The following is a 22,919-nucleotide window of genomic DNA, read 5'->3' as shown; positions in this document are numbered from 1 at the left end:
CGCAGTGCCCGCGCCCAGCGCCCACCTCCACCTTTGCAGCAGTAAAATGCAGCACTCGCAGCGCGCATGCGCCCTCCTCCCCGGCGCCCCTCCCTAGCCGGCGCCCCGGGGTAGCTATTTATAGCAAGTGACGTCACCTAGAAATAGAACGCGGGGGAGCCGGCGCCCCCCTCCCCTCCCCTGCAGTCCCCCCCGGCTCCGCCCCCTCGTTGCCTTCCCAGCGCGCAGGCGCAGGCGGCGGCAGCAGCGGCAGCGCGAGGCGCCGAGGCGGGCGGAGCGGGGCTGCTCACACGCCGCTGCCTGTGAGGGGACGCGGCGAGCGCGCGCGCGGCTGCCGCTCCGGGAGCGCGAGGCGCCGACCCGCCGCGGCTGAGGCGAAGCCCAACGGTCGCAGAGAGAGGGACAGAGAGAGCGGGCGGCTGGGCGTGAGGCGGCGGCTCCGCTTCGGTCCCCTCCGCGCTCTCGCCCCTGCTCGCCCCCAGGAGCGCGTTTCGAGGCGCGGCTCGCAGCCCCCCCCCCCCCCCCGTCTCTCTCTCTCCTTCTGAGGGGCGCAGAGTGCCCAGCCCGGCAGCCACCACGGAAGCGGCCATGGGGGACCGAGAGCAGCTGCTGCAGCGAGCCCGCCTGGCCGAGCAGGCGGAGCGCTACGACGATATGGCCTCGGCCATGAAGTCGGTGAGTGGGGCTGGGCCGGGCCGGCGGTGCGCGGGGAGGGTGCGGAAGGGAGGCCGGGCTGCCCCGAGGCGGGGTCGGGGCCCGGGCGGCACCTGGGGCCGCCTCTGCCATTTTCTTCCTCTCTCATTTCTTCCGCTCCCTCGCGGCCCCCCCTTGCGGTCCCAGCCCCGGGGGTGGGGCCGTGCCCCTGCCTTCTTCTGCAGTTCTCCCGCCGAGCCGCGGGAGCACAGGGCGAGCCCACGGGGGCGCTGCCCCACATGGGGACCCCCTTGCCGCCCCCCACCCCACACCCCCGGCTTGTGGGGACCAGGGCAGGGGTAGACGAGTCTGACCTTGGGGTGCGCCTCCCCTTCCAGGGCAGGCCGGGCCACGCCAGCGGTTGGGGGCGCTGGGCGGGGGTGCCTGGGAGAGCCGCGCCCGGCAAGGGGAGCCCCTTCCTTTTCTAGACGCTTCGGCGATAAAAGGCACGAAACACAGGCCTCGGCCGCAAACGTGAGCGCTCCGATTTGGAGATGGTATAGTGGCCGCATCCGGGTATAAAGGCTGTTCGGGGCACGGTTTCATACGCTTTAACGTTGCCTTCTTGCCTCTCCTTTGTAGGGTAACGTTCTCAGTGCATTCCTTACACAGTTGAATACTGACATGTGTTTAAACAGTAAGCTGCAGTTGCAACTCAGTTCCTTTCAAAACCAAGCAATGAACATTACTTGTACTGACCTGTCTGTACTAGTACCCAATAAAATCGAAGAATGAACAAACTTATTATGTCTAGTTCCTTCTTTTTTGAAAAAAAAAAAACCACCATAAAACATAAATCTGAATGTTACAGATAATGTTAATGCTGGTAAACGTTTTGTAGTATCTTTGCTGTATCTGTTTATAACAGGTTTAGTCTTGTTAATCTCTTTTTTGTGAACACTAGAAGGCCCCAGGAGGATTCAGATTTCCCTTGAGAGTAGTGCTGTTTAAAGACATGGGAGGGTTTTGGTTTGAAAGAGCAGCTTCAAATCAAGTTCACATTAAATGAATTGATTCTTGTGACAAAAATAGTCTTCTTCAGGGACTGGGATGTATGTCACATTCCTTAAATGAGGGCAGGAAAGAGACATTTATTTTGTTGCTCTTGTATTTTATTTTTTTTAATGTTCAAGTAACTTTCCCTTACAGTGGCGTAATAAATGTTAGGACCAATCTAGATCTGAAGCAGTAATAAACCTTGAGTATCTGAGTATTAAATGTACTAGACATTAAAATGAACGGTATTTAATGATACTGCTAGAATTTCTGATATGTGTAATGTTGTAACAGCTTCATTCATCTCAAGAACGTTTTCCATTGCTATTTCTAAAGGGTGCAACCAAAAAGTCATTAAAATCTGCTGCTGCTCTACAAGACACAATTTCTAGGTGTAGACAGTGGCTTTTCATTTTTCCAAGTATTGCTGAACTATAGTGTGTGTGTGGCTCTCTGAACACGTGAAGCAAAAAGAATGTGTTTGCCACGCTTCCAGAAACGCATAAATAAAAATAATTAGTGTGTAAGTCTAGCTGTCTTCTTAAACTGACTTAACTACTGTTCAATTTTCATTCATTTTGTGTTATAGTATTCTCTTCTGTGATGCTGCTTTTGCTCTCTAAGAAATTGTATAATGATGAGCTTCCGTAATTGGGAGCTTGCTAGTGCTTTGTAGGTGAGCTGAGCCTTAAGCATTTATGGTACATTACATTATAGACACTAAATGTAAAAAGCAAAGCTGCATTAGAAAGGCGAGTTCCTCCTATGAAGCTGTTCATGTAATGTGGTGTGCCCATAATGTAGCATCTATTGGTTGCTTGGCTTTCACAGGTGTTAACTAAGATGGTAGTTTCCAGAATGCTCTTTTAAGATTGAGCAGATTTTATAGGCGTGAGCTTAAGCACCTATGAAACAAATATTATGTGGGTTCTGTTCCCACACAGCTAATGTTTCCTTCAATTTTAATGACTGTAAATAAGTATTTGGAGAACTTTTTCTCTAAATAGAGGAATATTCAAATAATTTTGCAATCCAGTGATGTTAAGCTTCTTTCAACAGGAAATCAGTGTTCTAAGTTGGATATCTATTCTTAGTTCAATATATTTTGATTTGATTTAAAAAATCTCTGCATATAACACATTATTTTTTTTAAAGGCGCCGTATGAAAATAACGTGTTTCCAGTATAACAGAAATGAAAGTGGTTAGTTTCGGTTCCAGGTATTTATCACCACACTTCTACAGTCCACAATATAGCCAGCAGCCTTATAGTTGCTCCTAAAACATAAAGTGACAAAAGCTATTTTAACAAAAGCATATATGCCCCGTCTTTGAGACTGCCACTGAAGAAGTATGACAAAACTCTCATTTCAGCTGTTGCTATAAAGCTGGAGAAACACTTATTATTCAGTCCTATCAGTTCACTATTCTGTAGAAAAGGTAAATGATGTAGCAGTTGTAGCTTAAGTAAGGAAATCACTGCTCAATAATACGTTTTTCGTTGCTATTGAATTTTCTTTTCCTTAGAAGGGTTCCAGTACTTATAACGTGTAGAGAGTGAAGTGTTCGCTTAAATAGATGTTACAAAGTAATGGGTTTAATTAACTCTTTTTTTTCGGCCAGAATTGTTTTAATAGCAAATACATGCATGTGTAAATGTGCTGCTACGAAATGGCATTCGTCCAAGGGCAGTGGCAGTCCCATTGCATTAAATACTGCTGTAGGATTCCAACTATTTGAAGTAACCCTACACGGTAGGTAAAAATTTGTTTCCAAACATAATAGGAAAAAAACAAGCTTTTAGCATAGAGTATTAAAGGTTTTTGCTTGTAGGAACAAAGGCTTTAAGACACTGAGAATACTGCATTGAATCCTTATGGGTTTAGATTATTCCAGAAATGGAGTTGAAATTTTGATTGTAAATACTAAATAGTTGAACAGTTATGCTCTATTAACTCTTAATATTTCAGTCAGTATTAATTCCCATATGTAGTGCTTGGAAGGTTCATTAATCTATACTGCTTTTCTAGTATAGGTATAGGTATGTAGCAGGTGTAGACATTTATACTTCAATTGAAAATGGAGATGGATCTCAGGTGAAATAAGTAATTTTAAAATCAGTTGTGAAATCAATTTATTTCACCCTGAGAAGTATTGAGTCTATGTATAATCTAGAGCTTTTAAAGCCTAATCGCATGAGGTTCTAGTTTGCTTTGTAGGCATTATCTATGTATGTGAAGGGACTTAAGTTTGAGGTGTTCCAAATTTTTAATACCGTATCACCAGCTTGTTCATATTAGTGTCTGGTTTTGGGTTGATGAAATAAGTGCATAGGATGAGGGAGTGAGATGCCTTTAATATAAACAATATCCTCCCCTGCTTTGAGATGACTTCCTTACTGTGGAATACAGTAAATGTAGCTATAGAGCCTCCAATGCTTGGTATAAAACACTGAAGCTATGCGATGCAAGAAATTGTTCTGGTTTAAACTTAGGTGTGAGAGGTGTGCTTGTGTAAGAAAAGTATGGGGCAGCACCTAAGTTGTTACTACTTAGAAGTCATGCTACAAATAGGTTTTTCTATTAAGTGCTATTGTTTTTTCTAACAACCATTACAGAAAGCCTAGGTCTAAAAAGTAAAACTACATTGCTGGAGCCAAAGATCTTCTCTATTAAGGAAAGGTTATAGGTACAATGGAGGACAGGAAAAAAAATCCTTCACCATTCCAAGCTTTTCTTTACATTCCAACATGTAAAGGCAAAAATGTCTGGTTTTATTTAATTTCATAATGTATCTGAAATTGATAGAACAGTTGATAGATCCCTAAAGGTCAAATAATTTCCTTTGAGATTAGTTTCTTATAATATAACCACTATATGAGGAAGGCAGATATGTTTTTTAGATAGATGTAGAATATCAACATTTTCAACTAGGATAGCGAATAGTTTGCCATTTCTCTTTCAGAAATCACCTTTGGCATGAGATGGAAATGGCTCAGGACTAATGAAAGAAAAATGAGGGAGGTAAGGTGGAAATGACACTGACATCCTGAGGCATGTTGAAAGGTGGCACTGGAAAGGAATGAGTTTCACTCTGAGCATTGGCAACTTCTGCCCCAGGAAGAAGTTCACTCACTAGTGAGCAGCTACTCATCTGTTACGTCACGTTCCTGCACTCTATGTTAGGTGCTGCTCGCTTTGGAAATGGTTATCAGTTTTTAGATTAACACGATCTGCTCAGAAATGGTATGGTATTGATATCTGAACTGTACCTTACCTGAGAAATTAATTTGCTTTGTGCTTCAAGGCTTGTGGCAGTGCTCTGTGTAGTCTTTTGATTATGTTATGTTGCATCTGTTACAGCTGTGGCTGATGCTCACAAACGAGAAGTATTGTCTGCCTTAAAGCAAACCTAAAAGCTTCATTTTTGTATTACAGTATTTAATTCCTTTGATAAAGTGCGAAAACCTCACTTCAAAAACTTTTAAAGCAGATTAAATAGGAATGTCCATTTTTATTTCTAACTGGAAGTGTGGAAAGTCTGAAGAAACAAAGGAAGACTGATCTGCTTTCAAACCTTTCTCAGTTAACTTTGAGTGGCGATCTTCAGTGTATTGACTTTTTTGAAGCTAATTGTATTTTGTGCTAGGTTTGAGTAGTTTCGTTGTGGAAGACTGATGCTTTGCCATCTGACTGTTGGCTTGCATTTGGGAAGGCAATATATTTGACAATGGGATGTGTAGTTGTTCAAAGTTTCTGCTCTGTTCTCCAAAACTTTAGTTAAGTCAGTGTCTTAATTTGTCACTAATTGTTTAGAAAACATTTTTGAAAGTCTTTGTTGGAAGACCAGAATCTTCTAGTGTTTTTTCTCCCTAGTTTTATGTATTCTAAAAAGACAGTACTCATTACCAAAAAAAAACACAATTGTTTAGACATAGGCTTGAATTGATATTTTTTGCTGATTCTCCAAGACCCGTGAGTAACTTTTGATACGTATTAAAGTTATTAAGCATCTCCTAAGCATGTTGAATCAGCTTCTGTTATTTTTTCCTTTTTTATTTAAGGAATGTTTTCAAGGTGAGTTTATGGCCATCTTGAATATTAAACCCTACAGTCTAGGGGTAATCTGAAATAGTCTCTTAAATTATTGAAAGTCTATTAAGAATCTTTTCTCTTAGATACTTTCATATTCTAAGTAGTTAGCATTTTTTTCTACATATGAACAACTGCTTTGTAGTTAGTTGTGAGGGATGGTTTATTTCTTGTTTGTAACTGTTCTACATGAATGTATCTTGAGTATTCCCTGCTATTTCTTAATCTTGCTATGTCAGTTTAAGTTTTGTTAGTCGAGTGCTTACAGAGAGTTTTAGCAACCTTTCTTAGCGCAAGCTAAACCTCAGCTGGCCAGTTGAAAGTTAACATGTATGCAGCTTCTGAAAGTTAAAATGACTGTAGACCTACTTCTAATACTGAAGGTTGAGTAAAAACCAACCAAGATTACCAAAGATTATGCTAGATTATGCTAGACTTCACAAGTTTCTCCCTCCGTTAATGTGCAATTTAAGAGTTTGAACATAAGAAATTTCTGCAAATACGCTGTTTATCAGCACCTGCATTGAACTTGAGTAGTGGTTAAGGAAGGGAAGCTGGGAGGGCTTTTAAGGTGTAGGTTATTTGCAAATGTTGCATCTCCTGTGCAAGTGGGCTTTATGAATCGGCATTTTCAGGGTGGGTGTTGTGATGCATTTTCTGCATTTGAAAATGAGTAACGCCTGCAGAGAGAGAATGGACTAGAAAAATCTGGAATACTCTTTCAAGGCTAGTGGTACTGCTGTAAGATTGTATCGTGTCTCTTGTGACAAATGAGATGAAATTTTGAAAATTGACAACTTACATCCCTGTAAGTAAATATGCCAGCTGAATGGAATAGTGAAAATTCAGATTTTAGTAATCCATTTTTTTCAGTGGCTCACAGGGTATTTGTTAGAAACTGTAAAATACTATTTTGGTGTCTTGACTACACAGAAGATAACTATTTTTAAAGGCTTAAAAGATCCCCTTAAGGAGGTATAAGAAATAAATAAGGGTTAGGGTGACTGTATATCTCACATAACTGAGTTAGTAGATAAACACTAGCATTTAGGAGGGTCCCTAATCTGAAGCAGAGGGAAAAGGATTGAGTATGAAGGTAGTAGCACCTAGCTGAGGGTAAGAAACAGGTGATAAATGGAGGATGAGGTGAAAAATTGTGATGATGATGCATCAGATAAAGAATTAGGGTAGCTGTGGTTGAAGTCTTTCAGATTTCATTTCCATCACATGGAGTCTGGGTTAAAAGGGCAAGAGGTGGCACACCTCTTACTATTGCACCACCAAGACTCAAGTTAGTTTTGTGCATCCATAGTTATTTTTGTCTCGTATAGTTTTTCATACTCAACACATGGGTAACATAGTATGTTATCTTTACACTAGTTGAAAAGTACTAGAAAAAATACTTGATATGTAAATGAAGACAGGTGGGAAAAAAAGTTTTATTGTTAAAGGGTGTTTGAAGTTTTAACAAAGCATCGATTCCTTTAAATTAGCAGTTGTCAGAGAACTTGCAGTTCTTTCAAGCGTAGACCTTTCAAGTGAAGTTCTCCAGTAGTGCAGGAAAGACCAAGTGATCAAAGACCAAGAATCAAGTGATAATCTATGGTGGTTTTTATTCCACTTCTGTAAAAGGAAATGCTGTTCTAATAGACTGTAGGGAATAAAAATCTCTTAGTTGAGTCTTGACATCTAGGAGGAGTTGATATCTTTACTGGAGAAGGTAATACAGGTGGATCATAGTGGAGATTGTGCCCATGGGAATGTTGAGTGGAAGCTATGAAGAAGCTTGTGACAACTACATTAGAGTTGATTCCTGTGCATTTTACCCTTCGTAGATGATCTGTCATTATATTAGGCCAGGCAGAGCAGTGTCTTGTGGGAATTCAGGTCCCTTGAGCAGTTGGGCAGAGGCATTTTGGAGACAACTAAATTTAAAAGTAAGCTCTCTTATGGAAACAGAAACATAGAGTGGTTTGGGTTCGAAGGGACCTTAAAGATCATCTAATTCTACCCCCCCCTGCAATGGGCAGGGACACCTTCCACTAGAAGGCGTATAATTAATATAAACTATTTCTTTAGACTAGGAAAGATGTGTTCACTGGAAGGTACACTGGTTACACCAAAGATCTCAAAATAGTGTAAATATTTGTGACAGTTGTTTGCAGTGTACAAGTATTTGCAGATGTTCTGATGTGTCGTGTAAATATGCACATTTTTTGACAGTAGTTAATGATTTTAGCAGTGTGAGCAGCGTCAAGCTTACTTTCACATGGAAGTACGTATCCTTAGAATTCTAGTGACTTCTTTCAATGCAGCTAATGCAGTGTTCTTAAAGTAATGGAGCTGTGTTCTTCAATCTAATTCCTCAGTTTAATTTCATGTTTCTAAACGTGCAAAAATTGAACAACTTGAAGTGACTGTTTGAAAGGCATTTTTCCCTAATCATCAGAGTGAAAAAGGCCTAAATGCAGTATTAAATTTCTTCCATGTCTATCCCAGAAATTTGTCAGCACCCATCGGTCTACAGAAATCCAGATAACTTTTGCATTACATTATATAATTGCTCACTAAGTGAAAGATAATATGAAACACTAATTCCATTTGTACTATGCAGAGCTTAATCATAATGACTTCAGCGCTTCCATCTCTGCTGTAGATTGAAAGCAACCAGCAGGGGAAAAGAAATGCAAGAACTGCATCAGTTTCCAGTGTCTGTGCTGTGTTCCAGATTCGTAAAACTGGTATTCTAGGTACATTTAAATTCATTGTTAAATATGTAGTCTGCATAATTATAGCAAAGACTTCCTGAGAACCGAGCCCTCCTGCAAATGCTTCTCTGTTACACCAGTCTGACTCACTCTCATTCAGTGAATATGCTTTGTAATGGGTTTTAAATACCAGTTCTATTACAGCAGAACTGTTGGGGGTATTCATTACGTCTTGACTGCAAAGCCAGTTTTAAATTTTCAAAGTTACAAACTGTCTCCTGTCTAGAAGGAATTTTGAATCTTGTACTACATGATGCAAGCTTCCATGCTCTTTAGACAAACCCTTTAAATTTGATCTTTCTCTGTATTTTCAGGTAACTGAGCTGAATGAGCCTCTCTCAAATGAGGACAGAAACCTGCTGTCTGTAGCCTACAAGAATGTAGTTGGAGCTAGACGATCTTCCTGGCGTGTGATCAGCAGCATAGAGCAGAAGACTATGGCGGATGGGAATGAGAAGAAGCTGGAGAAGGTCAAAGCCTATAGGGAGAAGATAGAAAAGGAGCTTGAGACGGTCTGCAATGATGTTTTGGCTCTCCTCGATAAGTACTTGATCAAGAACTGCAATGACTTCCAGTATGAGAGCAAGGTCTTTTATCTGAAAATGAAAGGAGATTATTACCGCTACTTGGCAGAAGTTGCTGCTGGAGAGAAGAAGAACAGTGTCGTGGAAGCCTCAGAAGCTGCCTATAAAGAGGCCTTTGAAATCAGCAAAGAGCACATGCAGCCCACTCACCCAATTAGGCTTGGGCTGGCACTCAATTTCTCGGTGTTCTACTATGAAATCCAGAATGCCCCTGAGCAAGCCTGCCTTTTAGCCAAACAAGCCTTTGATGATGCCATAGCAGAGCTGGACACACTAAATGAGGATTCCTACAAGGACTCCACTCTCATCATGCAGTTACTTCGAGATAACCTCACTCTGTGGACGAGTGACCAGCAAGATGAAGAAGCAGGAGAGGGCAATAATTAAAAAGCTTTCCTCTGATCTGTCTTTCATCCACTTCACAATCCCCGTCATCACCAATATTACCTTGCCACAGTCACACTAAATATCTAGTGCTAAGCATATCTGTATTGTACAGCTGTTCAGATCTGCTGTCCACTTTATCAAGAAGCAGTTTCAGATGAGTCTTCATGGGCATTGATGGATCGATTGGTTTATTGGCCCTATTTATCTTAGGTGCACTTAAACAGTGCAGAAAGATGCGTATTAATTGAGGCATTTTTAGTTTGCCTGTTGATTAGAACATAAGGGGAAGAATAATGGAAAGCGGTTGAGGATGATTAGATTCCAGTTAAATTTTTTGCCATTTGAAATGAGCTGACAGTTCTGTTAAGCAGTACATTTTGTGCATGCAAAGTCAATTAGCCACCTCAATTTTTTTTCCAGTCAATGAAAGCAGTTAAGCTGATGTGAAATGACAGCCCTGTTCATCAGTTTACAATAAACTGTTTGAAATGTGAGGTTTCAGTAGCAATTTTTTTTTGCCTCTAACTTATGTGCACAGTTTCTTTTAATGCAGTGCATCTACCTAAGAGTTTTGATACTTGTAACCTTTTGCAGTTGTTTTGAAGAATCATGAATTTATTTTTTTGTAAATTCTGGCTGTTTAGTTGTCTGTGTATTCTGACAACGCTGTGTCATTATTAGCCCATGTTAAGATGGATGACTGAGATGCCGGACTTCTAAATTAAATGTTTTGGAATTAAATGAATAAAATAAAATGCTGCTTCGGGGTTATTATCTCTACATGAGCTGTCCTGTCTTTTGTTCAGAGTAAAGATTGAATTACTTATCATATCATTGATGGGTCAAAACATGTTTAAGCAAAAGTGTAATGAGAAGTTGCCTCATATGCTAAAAACAAATGAACAAACAACGGTATGCTAAAATGAAAAAAACACAACACAGCAAACTAAAATGATACTGCTCACACCTGTGTTAGAAATGAAGTTTCCAAAGCTATGTTTTAGTTAATTTGCTTGGTAGAGCAGTTGTAATGCAATTCTACTGAGGAGCTAAAAAGTAGTAAGCCATAGTAATTGTTACACAGGTGCAGAGACTTGTATTATTTACTTCTGTGCACACTAAACCTTTTTTCTGAAATACTAACCAAATATCACTTTTACACATTTAAGTCCCAGTAACAATACAGTATTTATTTTTAAAGAATGCCTCTCTGTTGTAGCTCACTTAAATCTAGTCCTCAAACTTACTTTTTTTTTTTTTTTCCTCCCCCAACAGTTAGTGTATATTTATTGGTTTCATATGTACTTCTGAAGCAAGAAAAGTTAGCTGTTGAGTTACATGTGACTGTATCCAGGCTGCGCCTGAGCTAGCTGAAAGGTCAAGTAAGTTCTTATTTTTATCTAAATCAATTTTTCTTTGACTTGTACAATAAATAGTACTGGCCTAAATAACCACAATTTACACTTTTTAAAAGCAATGCACTGGTTATTTTTAAGGATCTGGGGGATTAGATTTTATTTTAGTCGTAGACTTGTCCATATGTTCTATTGTCTTCTAGGTGATTCCAGCTTTATTATGCCAGTAAAGCTTGTGAGGATCAGAAGACTAGTGCAACGTGAAAAAGATGAAACTACAGAACCTTGATGGGCTGTTGAATAAGGTTGAGATGCTTGACCTCCTCCTAAAGTAGCTTGAATTGTGTAGTTAGTATGAATTATTGCCGTGTGCCCGTAGCCTATTCTGGAAGTCCCTTTTTCTTACTTGCTCTGCTCAAACAGTGCATGAGTCCCTGTTCCTTCAATTGCTGGAGTCTTCTGGCCAGTAATAACCTTTTGGACTTCACAAGTCTCATATGGTGCTCTTACATATTCTCATTTCTTCCCTCTCAGATTTGCATACCTGCCCCTGTGGAACCAAGTTAAAGCTTGGCAATGAGGCTGCCTTTATACATCAAAACACTGGCTGTTTAATCGTTGTTGGCAATTGCTAGGTTTATTTTCTTTTTTCTTTTTTAAATAAGTATCAATATCTTTTTGTTAATTCAAAGGCTAAGGAGTCCTTCTAATTACAGTCCTGTGCAGCTCCTTTGTCAGAAAATGATGAGCATTATGCAGTCCGTGAGTCAGCAGGGCTCTGACTTCCAGGCTAGGCAGTTGAAGATTAGCTAGTGACACTGTGCGTGAGGTCCAAAATGGAAACTAAAGGCATTCTGTGAAATGGTACAGAACAGTTCCTGGGTGCTTTAGTCATTTCTGATAGGAAAGGTTATAAATTACAGTTATTAGGTAGTTGTGTTTCCCTGTATTGTCATTAATCTGGGTAAATCTTTACTGGTTATCATGAGGTATGAAATTCCATTTTGAAATGGCTTACTGGTTACTTTGCTGGAAGGGTGGGTTCCCTTCTCCCATGCGGTATAAGTTTCAGTAGATTAATCAGTTATAGCCATAAATATAAACAGATGAGATGACTGGAAGATGTTAGAAAGCTATGTGAAAAATTGAAGTTAAAATTCCTTCATTCTCTTAATGTATTGCTATATCCCTTAACACATTTTCGCTGGTTGACTGACCGTTCATGAACATAGAGGCCCTTAGAAAGCTGTTAGAGGTGATGGAAAACTAGGAACACCAATTGTGAGGTATTGCAAACTGGATTGAAAATGCTTGCTCTGTCAAAGGTTGCTGGTACTTGGAAACTATCTAGGTTTCGTACCAGATGTCAGGATCTAATAGCATAAGTAGATCTGGCTGGAAAGTAACAACTGCCTTCTAAGAATTTTGTATCTCGAGCCAGGATCTCTAGAGGAACTATCCAAAATACATAGGAATAGTGAGCGTTTCCTTATTGAATGTCCTGAGATAAAACTCACAAAATGATGTAGAGTTTGTCAGTGAACTGTCAAATGCAGGTAACTTACTACCAAGTGCTCCTAGCAAAGGAGAATTTGGTGAACAGAAGATTATCTTAAGTTTGTAGATTAACTTCCTCTGAAACATGAAGGTTAAAATTCCTAATGAGGAACAACTGGCAGGTTGTTTTTCCTGCAGATGGGTGGCATGTGTTTGTGCTGGACTGCATGCTGACTCATATGATTACTCAAGCTGCCATCTCAGTATATTTGGGAAAGATCTAAGTGATGATCAAGTTCTGTTGAGGGTGATGAACTTAAAGGCAGGTGAGTGAAAGTACTGGGTGTGTTCGGGTAAGTAAGGGTAACAGACACAAAAGTCATACTGGTTTCATTAAATATGTGATCTGCATATTAGCTTTATAGCAGTGGATGCTTCCCTAAGGGCAAGGTGAATTCTTCAGCTAAATCTTCAAATAATCTGTAATCTATTTAGGAAGTTCTTTAAACTTAAATGTCTTATTATTGAGTGCTCTGTGGCGTAAAAACCATTTCTGTCTTTGTTAAGAATTCATAAACCAAGTGTTGACAGTCATGGTTGCTCTGTATAAGTTAATGACCACGAGTTTTAGGAAGTCTTCTGAGTTAAAATTCTTTCACCTGCTTCTGCCACCAGCAGTATAGCAATATGTTAGTTTTTCAGTAGGAGAGCAGATACTTCTCCCATGTTCTGCAGTTGTCAGTTAATGATCCAGTGTCACAAAAGGCATTTTCTTGTCAGTGTTTTTTGCTGAGTCAGTGGGCCCATTTTCTATAGCGTAAGAACAAGAAATGCTCTGATGCAGTCCATATTGTTACCATTTCAGCAATTTTAATTTTCTGGGCCATGGAATTACTGTATGCTTTTCTGTAATCCTTATCATAGCAATGATCTGGATGAAAACAAGACAGATGACTAGGGTGTATTGATTATTGCAATATTCCTCAGTGAGCCGTGGGATTCAGATATTTTCCAATTGGTTATTTGTCTTAGGTGATCCCCAACTCATGCCTATTGAGTTTCAATCTCTAAAATCAAACCCTAGGCTGCACCCATCTCTGTAGACACCAGAGGTATTCACCAGAAGTGCTTAGCTGAAGTTCACAGCATTCCTTTCTGAAGCAGGAGTGGAAGGAGTAAAAACATCAGAACATGCCACCCTATCCCTGGGATCTGTATCTCTTTACACTGCCTTATTTCAGGTATAATAAGATGCTTACCTGCTTACCAGATGGCCGGTTCTGGATGGGAGTAATGCTTGCTTGATCTTTGCCATGCCTTTCACAGGCAAACTTCGCTGAAAGATTAAGTCACTCGGAGGGCCTTAATTTATGTAGTATGAGCAAGGTATATGGGTATCCTTGAATTTTTAGCAACCTGATAGCTGCTAATGGTAAAGCAGCATTTTATATGATTCTGTATGAGCTTGAAAGCTAAAGGATAATCAAACCTCAATAGAATGTTCTTTATAGGGACAGAAATTCAGTCTGTGTCCTAATCTGCTTCAATGCGTTCACATTTTACATAGTTGCATTTGCTGCAGAGTTCTCTATCACCACCTCCCACCCTCCTTTTTGAATCCCATACTAAAACAAAATGTGCCATTACAACAGGAAACTAAACTTCTTACGCTGTGTGTAATAAGGGCTTTACTATACAATAGCATTATAGCATTGCAGAAGACTGACTTTTTAAGCAAAAAGAAGCTTTAAGGAAAAAAGTGAGATTGAGATCATTATGGTTAACATGCATCAAAGAACCACAGTTACTCTGGTAAGTAATCATGTTTTTCTAGTAACTTCTTCGGAATAACTATGGTTTTGAAAGTGATTCTACCGTGTTGCTTTTCCATTGTATATAACTTCTGCTTATTGTTTGCCATCCTTAATACCATTACTTGTGACCCAAATGCCTAAGCTGGGAAGGACTGAATTTTAGAGCCAAATGTATTTCCAAAGCAGCATAGGAGTACTTACTGACCTACTCCATGTGCTGCTTTCAGCAGCTGCAATAGGCTGCTATACAATTACCTAGAAAAGACTTTATGGCAGTACACTTCAGGTGGAGGGAAATGAAATGACCAGTCGTGTTTTAAGTCATACATGAAAATGACTTGAGAATAATAGCAAAAGTCAGAAAGGTGAAAACTAATGTCAATATACATTATCAAATATTCTCTGTCATCATGGGGCTGGTCTGAAATTCTTCAGCAAACCTGTTTGAGTTTAAGGACAGAGAAAAAAGATAAAAGCTTAGACAAAAACTTAAAAAAAAGATAAAGAACAAGAACTTACGTGTTCTTGTTTTTTAATCCTATCCATGCTATATATTTGAACTAATTTAACAGCTGCTCAAGAGAAATTAACTGAAGTCCATGGCAGGAATGCTCTTCAGTAAAACAACTTGTTGGATACATTTTTAGGTTTATTGAAGAAGCTCATTGAAATTAGTGGCATCTGAATCAGTGTGTGAGGTTAATTTATATATATAATCGATACAGGGTGTTTAGAACTTGTTCTGAAGAAGCCCAAAGTACTTGAAGTTCAGTTTAGCTGAACTTAGGGCAGTTTAGCTTCTGAGTCTTAATAAATTATGAGATAAACAAGATGTATTCTAAACACTGAGGTCAGGCCAAGGTAGATTTTTTAGTTTGTGTCAGAAATCACATAATCTTTCAGAAATCAAGTAAGCCAGGCTTCTGGCTACCTTTACCTGCATGCCCCAAAGGCGAGCAAGTACTTAGTTGATAGAATTGCTTTCCCAGACTGGTCCTATATGAACTGGTCTTCCATATTGGTTATGGTTATTGTCATGTCTGTAAGAAAATGATCTATAGGTATAATTATTCAGACTCATTTTTATGCTTGTGTATAAGGAGTATGAAGATGACAGATAAAAGTGAAATATTCCTGGAAGTATTGCAGAAGGCAAGAGAGCTTTGAATTTAAGGAAGTGTATCTTCTACATGTGAAAGTGCAAGATTTAAGTACTGGAATATTATAAAATACCTTCAGAAAATCTATTTCAGACATAAATGTTTTTGAAAGCAGGTGAGATGAAAATGCTTAAGGTGAGACTATGATAAATTCAAGACGAGGTTTCCATGAAAGCATACATTGCTATGGAAAACATGTAGAAGTTCTTTTGTAATGTAGCTCTGTATCTTGTTTCAGTAATGAAGTGTCAAACACAAGTAACAAGAAATGTGTCCTGTTCAAGACTATAAGCTGATTTAGAATATGCAGCCTTCTAGATCATAAGTACTGTAATAGTCATCTTCCCCTAGCTAGATAAGTATAAATGAAATAAAAATACTATCTTGCTATTATTGTTTTTGAAGGAAAAAAAACAGAAGAACACAATACCATTTAAGAAAAATATTTCCATTAACAATTACGTAGCAACAGGATCAACAAAAACACAGAATGAGCTGTTCTTTTTTTCTCATCTTTGATCGTCTTTTGATAATTTTACCTTACACAGTTTGAGGGTTGAATTAACACACTTAGTAGACTTTGGCCTTAAATCTGTTATGCTACTTATAGGATAACCAATCTATTTTGGACCATTCATTTAGTATCCTAAAAAATAAAGTTTATAAAACATGTTATATTTTTGCTTTTAGCAAAGATTGTTCTAGAGCTGAAATGAACAGCCTTTCGTTTATCATTTTAGAATGAGTTTTTAGAATCTACATTTAAGATTCTAGAAACTATGTTCCATACCACATGCTAACTTAATACCCCATGGAAATTTATCTTTGCACATTCTTGAACACAAGCATATTTTAAAATGCATATGTAATGCAAATTCTGCCCGGTATCTACTCTGGGAGATTTGGCGGACAGAAAGTAAGTGAATGAGTTCCCAACAGAGAAATATACTGTATATTATTATAATATTGCACATTAAAAATATAATTGTATAAGCTATAATTATATATACATTTTTAAAAATGTCATTGATAAACTAAAGGATTGACAATGAAGTTTTACTACATAATTATTATAATAAAATACTCTAAAATCTGTTATTTATATACATCTATTAAATAATAGTAAGTGAAAGTAGAAAATAAAGTATATACATACACATGTATCTTATAGTTCCTTGAGACCTTGAACAGTCCTTAAATTGATGGACAATTTACAACAGATTTTGATGCAGAGAATCAAGATCTGAACTAATTCTTAATACTGTCAGTAGAATTAATGAAGATTAATTCATGTGTAAATGAGATCAAAATCAATTTATGCAGAAGTGCATTGCAACGTAAGCTCTGTCTTGCCATTATGCCATCATTTGGAGTGAAATTGGAATTGATTTCAGGACTTGAGTTATAAACTAAAAGCATATAGATGTATTTGTGGTTCCACCCTAGCATAACAAAGGCCAAGAAGAAGGCAATTTGTTAAATATTTGCTCTCTAAGGCTATTGAAAGGGATTGCCTTTAGTCATTAGTGTCAAACAGCTGCTGCAGTAGATCACTATGTGCTTGGGTGGAAGACAACACAGTAGTATTTTTCTAATATTTTGAAGTAAGGTTCTGTTAATCAGCAAATATTTTGTCACTGTAGAAATCAATAAGAATTTTTTTTTGAACATCTGACTCTTGCAGAGGGCAGAGACTAGCAGATGTCTGTAGTAACGCAGTAATCAACCAACTGGTGTCCCCTCTGAGTCAAACGGAGAGTATTCTCTTTCTGTAATTAAAAACTGATGCTTATCTCATGTTTACTTGGGTTTAAATCACTGAAAAAACAAAGCCCAGGTGCTGATTTTATATTTAAATACAATCCTAGCTACTTCAGTGAGATAACCAGGAAAACCTGAGAGTTAAGGGTGCAAGAACTTTGAAACTTGACCCTGAATAAATTAATATTTGGGGTGTGTTCCAGAGGTCTGTGTGCCATGCAGACAATCCAGGACAACTGGGGACCATCTGTAGCAGCTTCCTGCCTCTGTGGCAACCAGAGCTATCCTGGAGCAATGATCCCCATCGCTGTCCCTGCGGCCCAAATCCGGAGATGGGAGCAGAAGGCCAAAGCCCGTGTTTGGCATGAAATGGCACAGCTCACTCCAAATGTTTGCTGGCTGGCCACCATGATGGGTCAGTGTGTTTCTGCTGAAATTCCAGCATGTCCTTAAAGGGCAGGAATAGTTCTTCCTCACTTGTCACCTCAAAGCTTTTTAAGGGCTGCTATTTGCCTCTTCTGAAACAAGTCCTGTTAAGCTTCTTTGGGCTGTAAAACGTCATGGAAGCATTGGGGAGTTGAGATGTTTGCCGTCATTGGCATCAACAGAGTACGGTGTTCTTAATATATGAGAACGCTTTGGTGCTGTTGCTGATTCATTCCCCTGCTTTTCACAGCTGAGACTTGCTTTGGGATTGTCCCTGCACTTCTGTGTTAAAAATGTTCATTTTTGTACACTGTGAAGTATACAATGTTGCAATGAACATCATTAATTACAGGTGTTTAAAATTGTTTAATAGAAAAAGTAAATGGTATTCCAAGTTTGAAAATACCTCGTTTGCAAGTTCTTACAAGCCACTGGAGTGGAATTTCTAGTAAGTCATGGCAAGGCTGATTTGGAAAATATGGGGGAAGCATTTCACTTTGTCAGCAAATTATAAGATTTCTTGATATACTTTTAGTATTGCCACCTGCCACAGTAGAAGCTCTATTTTGACTTAATGTTTTATATTGCTAAGAAAAAAATGTGCAGGTTCCATAAACTGCTCATCTAAATTTCATCTTGAAGGTTTTCTTTCTTCTCTTCTGACAGCTGAGCATCATTTCACTAAAGAGGAACGTTCAAATCCTAGCAGTGGGAATAGTTCTTTCCGTTAAATATTTTCTCATCCTTCAAATCATCTATTAGGTGGTTTGCTTGTCCTGCATAGACTTTCATAGATTTCAGTATTTAATTAGAAAAACAAAACAAACTGAATATTCCACAAAACTAAATTAAAAAAATGATAATTTTAATCTCAACTTGTAAAAGATTTTTCCACCCAAATTGTTACATTATTATTGTAAATCTGACAAGGTAAAGGAAAATTGATTTAAGTGAGCTATAAAAGCAAGATAAACTTATTTCAAGTCAAATTCTCCTCATCCAAAGGGAGATAAAAAAAAAAAAGAGGAAATATGGTGGATTGATAAATTAATTTTTAATGACTTACTCGTTATATAGTTAAGTGACAGATTCTGAATTTCAGACTAATTTATTTATTCTTGCTCTTTTCTTTGGGCTTTGAAATGATAGATTAAGACCAGAATCTTTTCCTTGAGTAATTGTATCATTGATGTCTAGTTCACCAGCTCTGATGGTGAATGCAGTCAGTCCATACTAAGAGAACTTTCCTATGCTTGCAAATTTATGGTACATTTGTCCCAGAGTATTTCTTTGAGAAAAAGGTAACAGTTCACCTTGTGATTAGAATGAACAACTATTCTCAAGGAGCTTTTTTGATGAAGTTTTGTGTAGATAAACCCTAGTGTAGTGTAAGTAGAGCTAGAATCACATCTTCAATAATCTGTTATGTGCTATAAGCTTCTATTGCACTGTCTTGTCTTCAGAAGACATGTAGGAATTTTGGAGTTTACAGTAAACTGTCTATTGCCATCTTACTGGGGAAGCAAAACTCAAGATTTGAGGGATCTGACACAATCTTAGTGCTATGAAATGCCATTTTTAACAAGTCTAAGAGTGGATGAAATTTTTAGCTTAGTTTAGTATCCCAGTACTAGTTGTGTTTAAAACAATTGCTTAAAATATTCACAAAATATATAATACGTATATATGTGTTGTTAATTCTGCCATAAAATGTATACTGACTCCTGGGGTTAGGAATTAAGATCTGCTAATGGTGCCAGATCGCTGGGTACAGGTATTATGAATTATTCATCCTGTTATCCTGGTGTAATCACAATAATGTCTTGGTGCTAATTAGCAAGTGATGGGCTGACAGGAAGTCAAGAACACCCAGGAGATATTTTGTATAACAGTTATTCTAATTCTTGCTTGTAAATATCTTTTCTGCTCTTATAATTTATTCCTTATTTAATAGAAACAGGTATTACTTAGAGACCCTTTTAGTTATTTCAACATTTATTTTAAAAAAATAATAATTTTAGGATTAAAGTGGGTTGAGAGCTGAAGTTCTCAGATTAAGTTGAAGAATCACGTCTGCACATTTTCCTTGCTGTCACTAAATTACTTTGTAGTTTTCCCCTTTCTTCTATTACCTGTAAGCTTTATTGTGTGGTATTAACAGGAGCTGAATTTGTCTTATTTTTATTGAATGCAGAACACCCGAATGTGGAATTGTAAACCATAGCATTTGCTACATTAATGAAGGCATTAGAGATTTGTACATACTAATATTTTTGACTTTAGGGTACACAGTTTAAAATGGCTAGTAGATTTCTTTTGTTTAACTTGAGTGTAACATGTGACTCATGTTTTCCCTTTCCCACTGTTAAGTCAACTCTCAACATTTTTTTGTTTGACTCACTGTTAGTATGTATCCGTGTTCATTGAGGGGCTTTATCAGAACTCAAAGGGCATTACTAATTCACCTTTTACCACTGTTCCTTAAAAATACCTGTATTTTTGAAATAAGACTGCAGCTTGAACGCTGCTTCATTAATGCAGATAATTTCAGTCTCATAGCTAAGCCTGTTTAAAAAAAAAAAAAGAGAAAAAAAAGGAACACACACACACTCACACACGGTCCTATTTGTCTTCTTCTCTAGCAGTCTTTTTTTTCTTCATTTTGTGCTGTCCCTGACAAGATTTCCTTCCTCCCCCACTCTCCTTGAAGAAACACAGTTTGGTAACTACATGAAGATGTAACTGGTGGGTAGTACCGCTCGACTGTATGATAATGCCCAGCGTAGCCTGAATTTTGCTTGAGATGCACACAGTTAGCTGTTCTCTGAGTATCTTTTAGTTTAAGGTGGAGGAATATGAGAACTGAAGAATAACTTTGTGGAATTGATGCTGGCCTTGTTTTATGTGTTTTCTTGATGTTTGTGCTTCTGTTCATCAGTGGTGTGAGATGTTTTTCTCCCTTTCCTCTCCTCCTCCCCTTTTCCTGTTTCTCTCCCTCAGTCACCACATCCTTCCTAGTGCTGCTTATCACTGAGATTTTTCTTCTCTCTCTCTCAGTTCTCACCCTGCTGCCTGTGATTAAACACCTGGAACGTTTCCAGCCTGATGACTGCAGAGTTTTGCAATGAAACTCCTTTGGGATTTGCTGCAGTAAGGCTGCCTCTTGAAATGCATTGCTCTGAAGGAGTCAGACTTTCTGTATTCTAATGCTCGTCTTTGTATAGATTTTGAAAGTGCTCGGCATACTAAATGCATTGTTGCTATCTGAATAGCAGAGGCCTCATAGTAGGAAACTGTTTCATTATTACAGACTGTATAAAATCCTTCCCCCGGAAAGCTATCTTCCTTTTGGCTGAAATATGTGGACAACTGAACTGATTGACATTCTGCTACCATTGATTTTTGAGATTCTGCTTTTGGAGGGCTAGCCTGAAGCAAGAGTTGCATCTACTGCTACGCACAAGTTAGGTAGCTTTCTAAAGCCTGATATTTGAAATTTGGTTCTGAATAGTGTTACTGAGTTTCATCTTAGCTTCAGCTGTATTTAAAAAAAAAAAAAAAGTCACTTTTGGTGGAAAATGTCATAGCTACAACATTACATTGCTTAATTGCTATGTTACAATGACAGTTGCTTCATCTGATTCAACATTAACTCCTGAAATGAATGGTGGAGGACAATTATCTGTGGAAATTAAACTAAAGATTTTGTGTAAGAGAAAATATGTGAATATGCCTTGCTAGATAGAAAAATACTGCATGATTGACTTTGAAGTTTCTTCAATACCATTGTCCTAAGTTTTTAGACTGCAAACTGTCCTCAAAAGACTCTGTTTTGTTAATTTATCTTTCACACAAGGCTGTGTACCCTGATAAAACATTATGTATCAATAATGTCAGAGTTTCCTTGCCAAGAAGCCTTTTTCCCAGAGCTTTTGAGCCACTTAACATAAAGCTGCTGTTAGCATTGCCCACCAGCTGAGACTGTCTAGAAGGCAAAGACAATTGAATTCAGAAAGGACATTTGTATTCAGCAAATTGAAACACTTGAAAATATTGGAAGATCTAGAAAAATAAAAAGATGGAACCAATGCTCTTCCATTTTGGTGAACGAGCTTTCAATGTTAAGCATTTTCATTTGTAAGTTATTCAGGTTATTGTTGTCTTATACTCAAGTGCAAAACAAACAAACAAAACCAACAAAACAACAGCAAAAAGAAAGAAGGCAAATTAATTTTCTTTTGAAGCCCTGTACAGGCATGACTGTACCATCAAGGTATTAGCATTGCTGTGAATGAGCACCTGAGTCACTGAGAGAATGGAAATGTATCAGAAAAAGTACCTTGTATCAGAAAAAGTAGCTAGAATATTCTATGTAGTATGATTTCAGCTAGTTTCTCCCTGGAGACCTCTGGTAGTTTCTTACAGACTGTTAAAAGTCTCACCATCTAAATCAGCATTTAAGCCATGCATGCTGCACCTAAATTTCATGTGACCATGCACGCTCTCGTTCAGCAAGTCTAACCTAAATAAAGTAATATCAAAGCAGATAATGGATTTAAGATTTTTTCTTAAAACAATTAAATAGTTCAGATTCCTAATTTTTTTCTTATTCCTTCTGTATTTCTTTCAGCTTCCCGTCTTCCTTCTCTGTTCCTGTCCCTTGCCTTTCCTCTTCTCACAAGCTCATATTTTTACTGCCATTATCTTTTATCCCCCTTCTATTTCCTGAGTCCTTGTGTCCTCCCTGACCTCTCTTCCCACTTTAAATACTTTCTGCCTGGCCTCATGGAGCATCGCCATGGTGACTGCATGATGTCACTGCACTGGGAACTGTTGCCCAGGAAACTGCGTGATGTCATTGCACCAGAGACAGTTGCCATGGTTACTGAGGTAACTGGGAGAAAAGGGGTTGTTATCTCACGGATGGCAGGAAATGCTCCCATTAATGGCAATAAAGAAGATGCTTTTATTTATGTATTTCTGTTCCAGGGAGGGCTGCCTGTGATTCCAAGTCCCCGTTCCTTTCCTGATACAGTGTGCTCAGTTTGGGTTTTCATTTGGTCTGTGTGATTCTGCTCACCTATTTCTACCGTTGAATGTTACTGTGAACATCAAGACACAATAAAATGGGAAAAAACCTACCTTGTCCAGTGCTTCTGTGTAGTATGGGTTCCCACTTGTCATTGCTGTTTGCTTTTTCCTATTCGGTTTCTTTTGTTTCTGTGATGAACAGCCCAGCCCAGCTGTTATCCCGGCAGATGTCAGAGGTGCACTAGCAGTGAACGTTACATCTCTAAGCTTGCTTCATCTGCCCCAGGCTCTGTTTCTCTAAAGGGCAAGCTATAATTTGTTTTCCACTTCTTTCCTGCCTTTACCAACTTTTGTTTCA

The 22,919-nt window shown here is 38.5% G+C and overlaps 1 protein-coding gene and 1 long non-coding RNA gene across 4 annotated transcripts; one reads left to right on the top strand and one right to left on the bottom strand.

Moving 5' to 3' along the window:
* Positions 1-150: 150 nt before the first annotated feature.
* YWHAH (tyrosine 3-monooxygenase/tryptophan 5-monooxygenase activation protein eta) lies at positions 151-10,297 on the top strand. Of its 3 annotated transcripts, none has more exons than XM_083803966.1 (3): positions 203-675; positions 4,652-4,710; positions 8,861-10,297. In XM_083803966.1, the coding sequence occupies exons 2-3, from the start codon at positions 4,666-4,668 to the stop codon at positions 9,515-9,517; spliced, it is 702 nt and encodes a 233-aa protein (XP_083660092.1). In that variant the 5' UTR covers positions 203-675; positions 4,652-4,665; the 3' UTR covers positions 9,518-10,297. The 3 variants fall into 3 exon arrangements, with proteins under 3 accessions (XP_083660091.1, XP_083660092.1, XP_083660090.1); XM_083803964.1 differs by lacking the exon at positions 203-675 and adding an exon at positions 746-3,441; XM_083803965.1 differs by lacking the exon at positions 4,652-4,710 and having other exon boundaries at positions 151-675.
* Positions 8,860-16,610, bottom strand: LOC310883507. Its single transcript, XR_014573568.1, has 2 exons — positions 16,500-16,610; positions 8,860-15,223 (listed from the first exon to the last, which is right to left on the bottom strand). It is a non-coding gene; the product is annotated as an uncharacterized lncRNA (long non-coding RNA).
* Between the last annotated feature and the right edge of the window lie 6,309 nt (positions 16,611-22,919).

Source organism: Anser anser (genome assembly GCF_964211835.1).
Source record: "Anser anser genome assembly, chromosome: 18".
Lineage (NCBI taxonomy): Eukaryota > Metazoa > Chordata > Aves > Anseriformes > Anatidae > Anser > Anser anser.
Note: the sequence above shows the minus strand (reverse complement) of the source record. Positions and strands in the feature narration are given on the sequence as shown.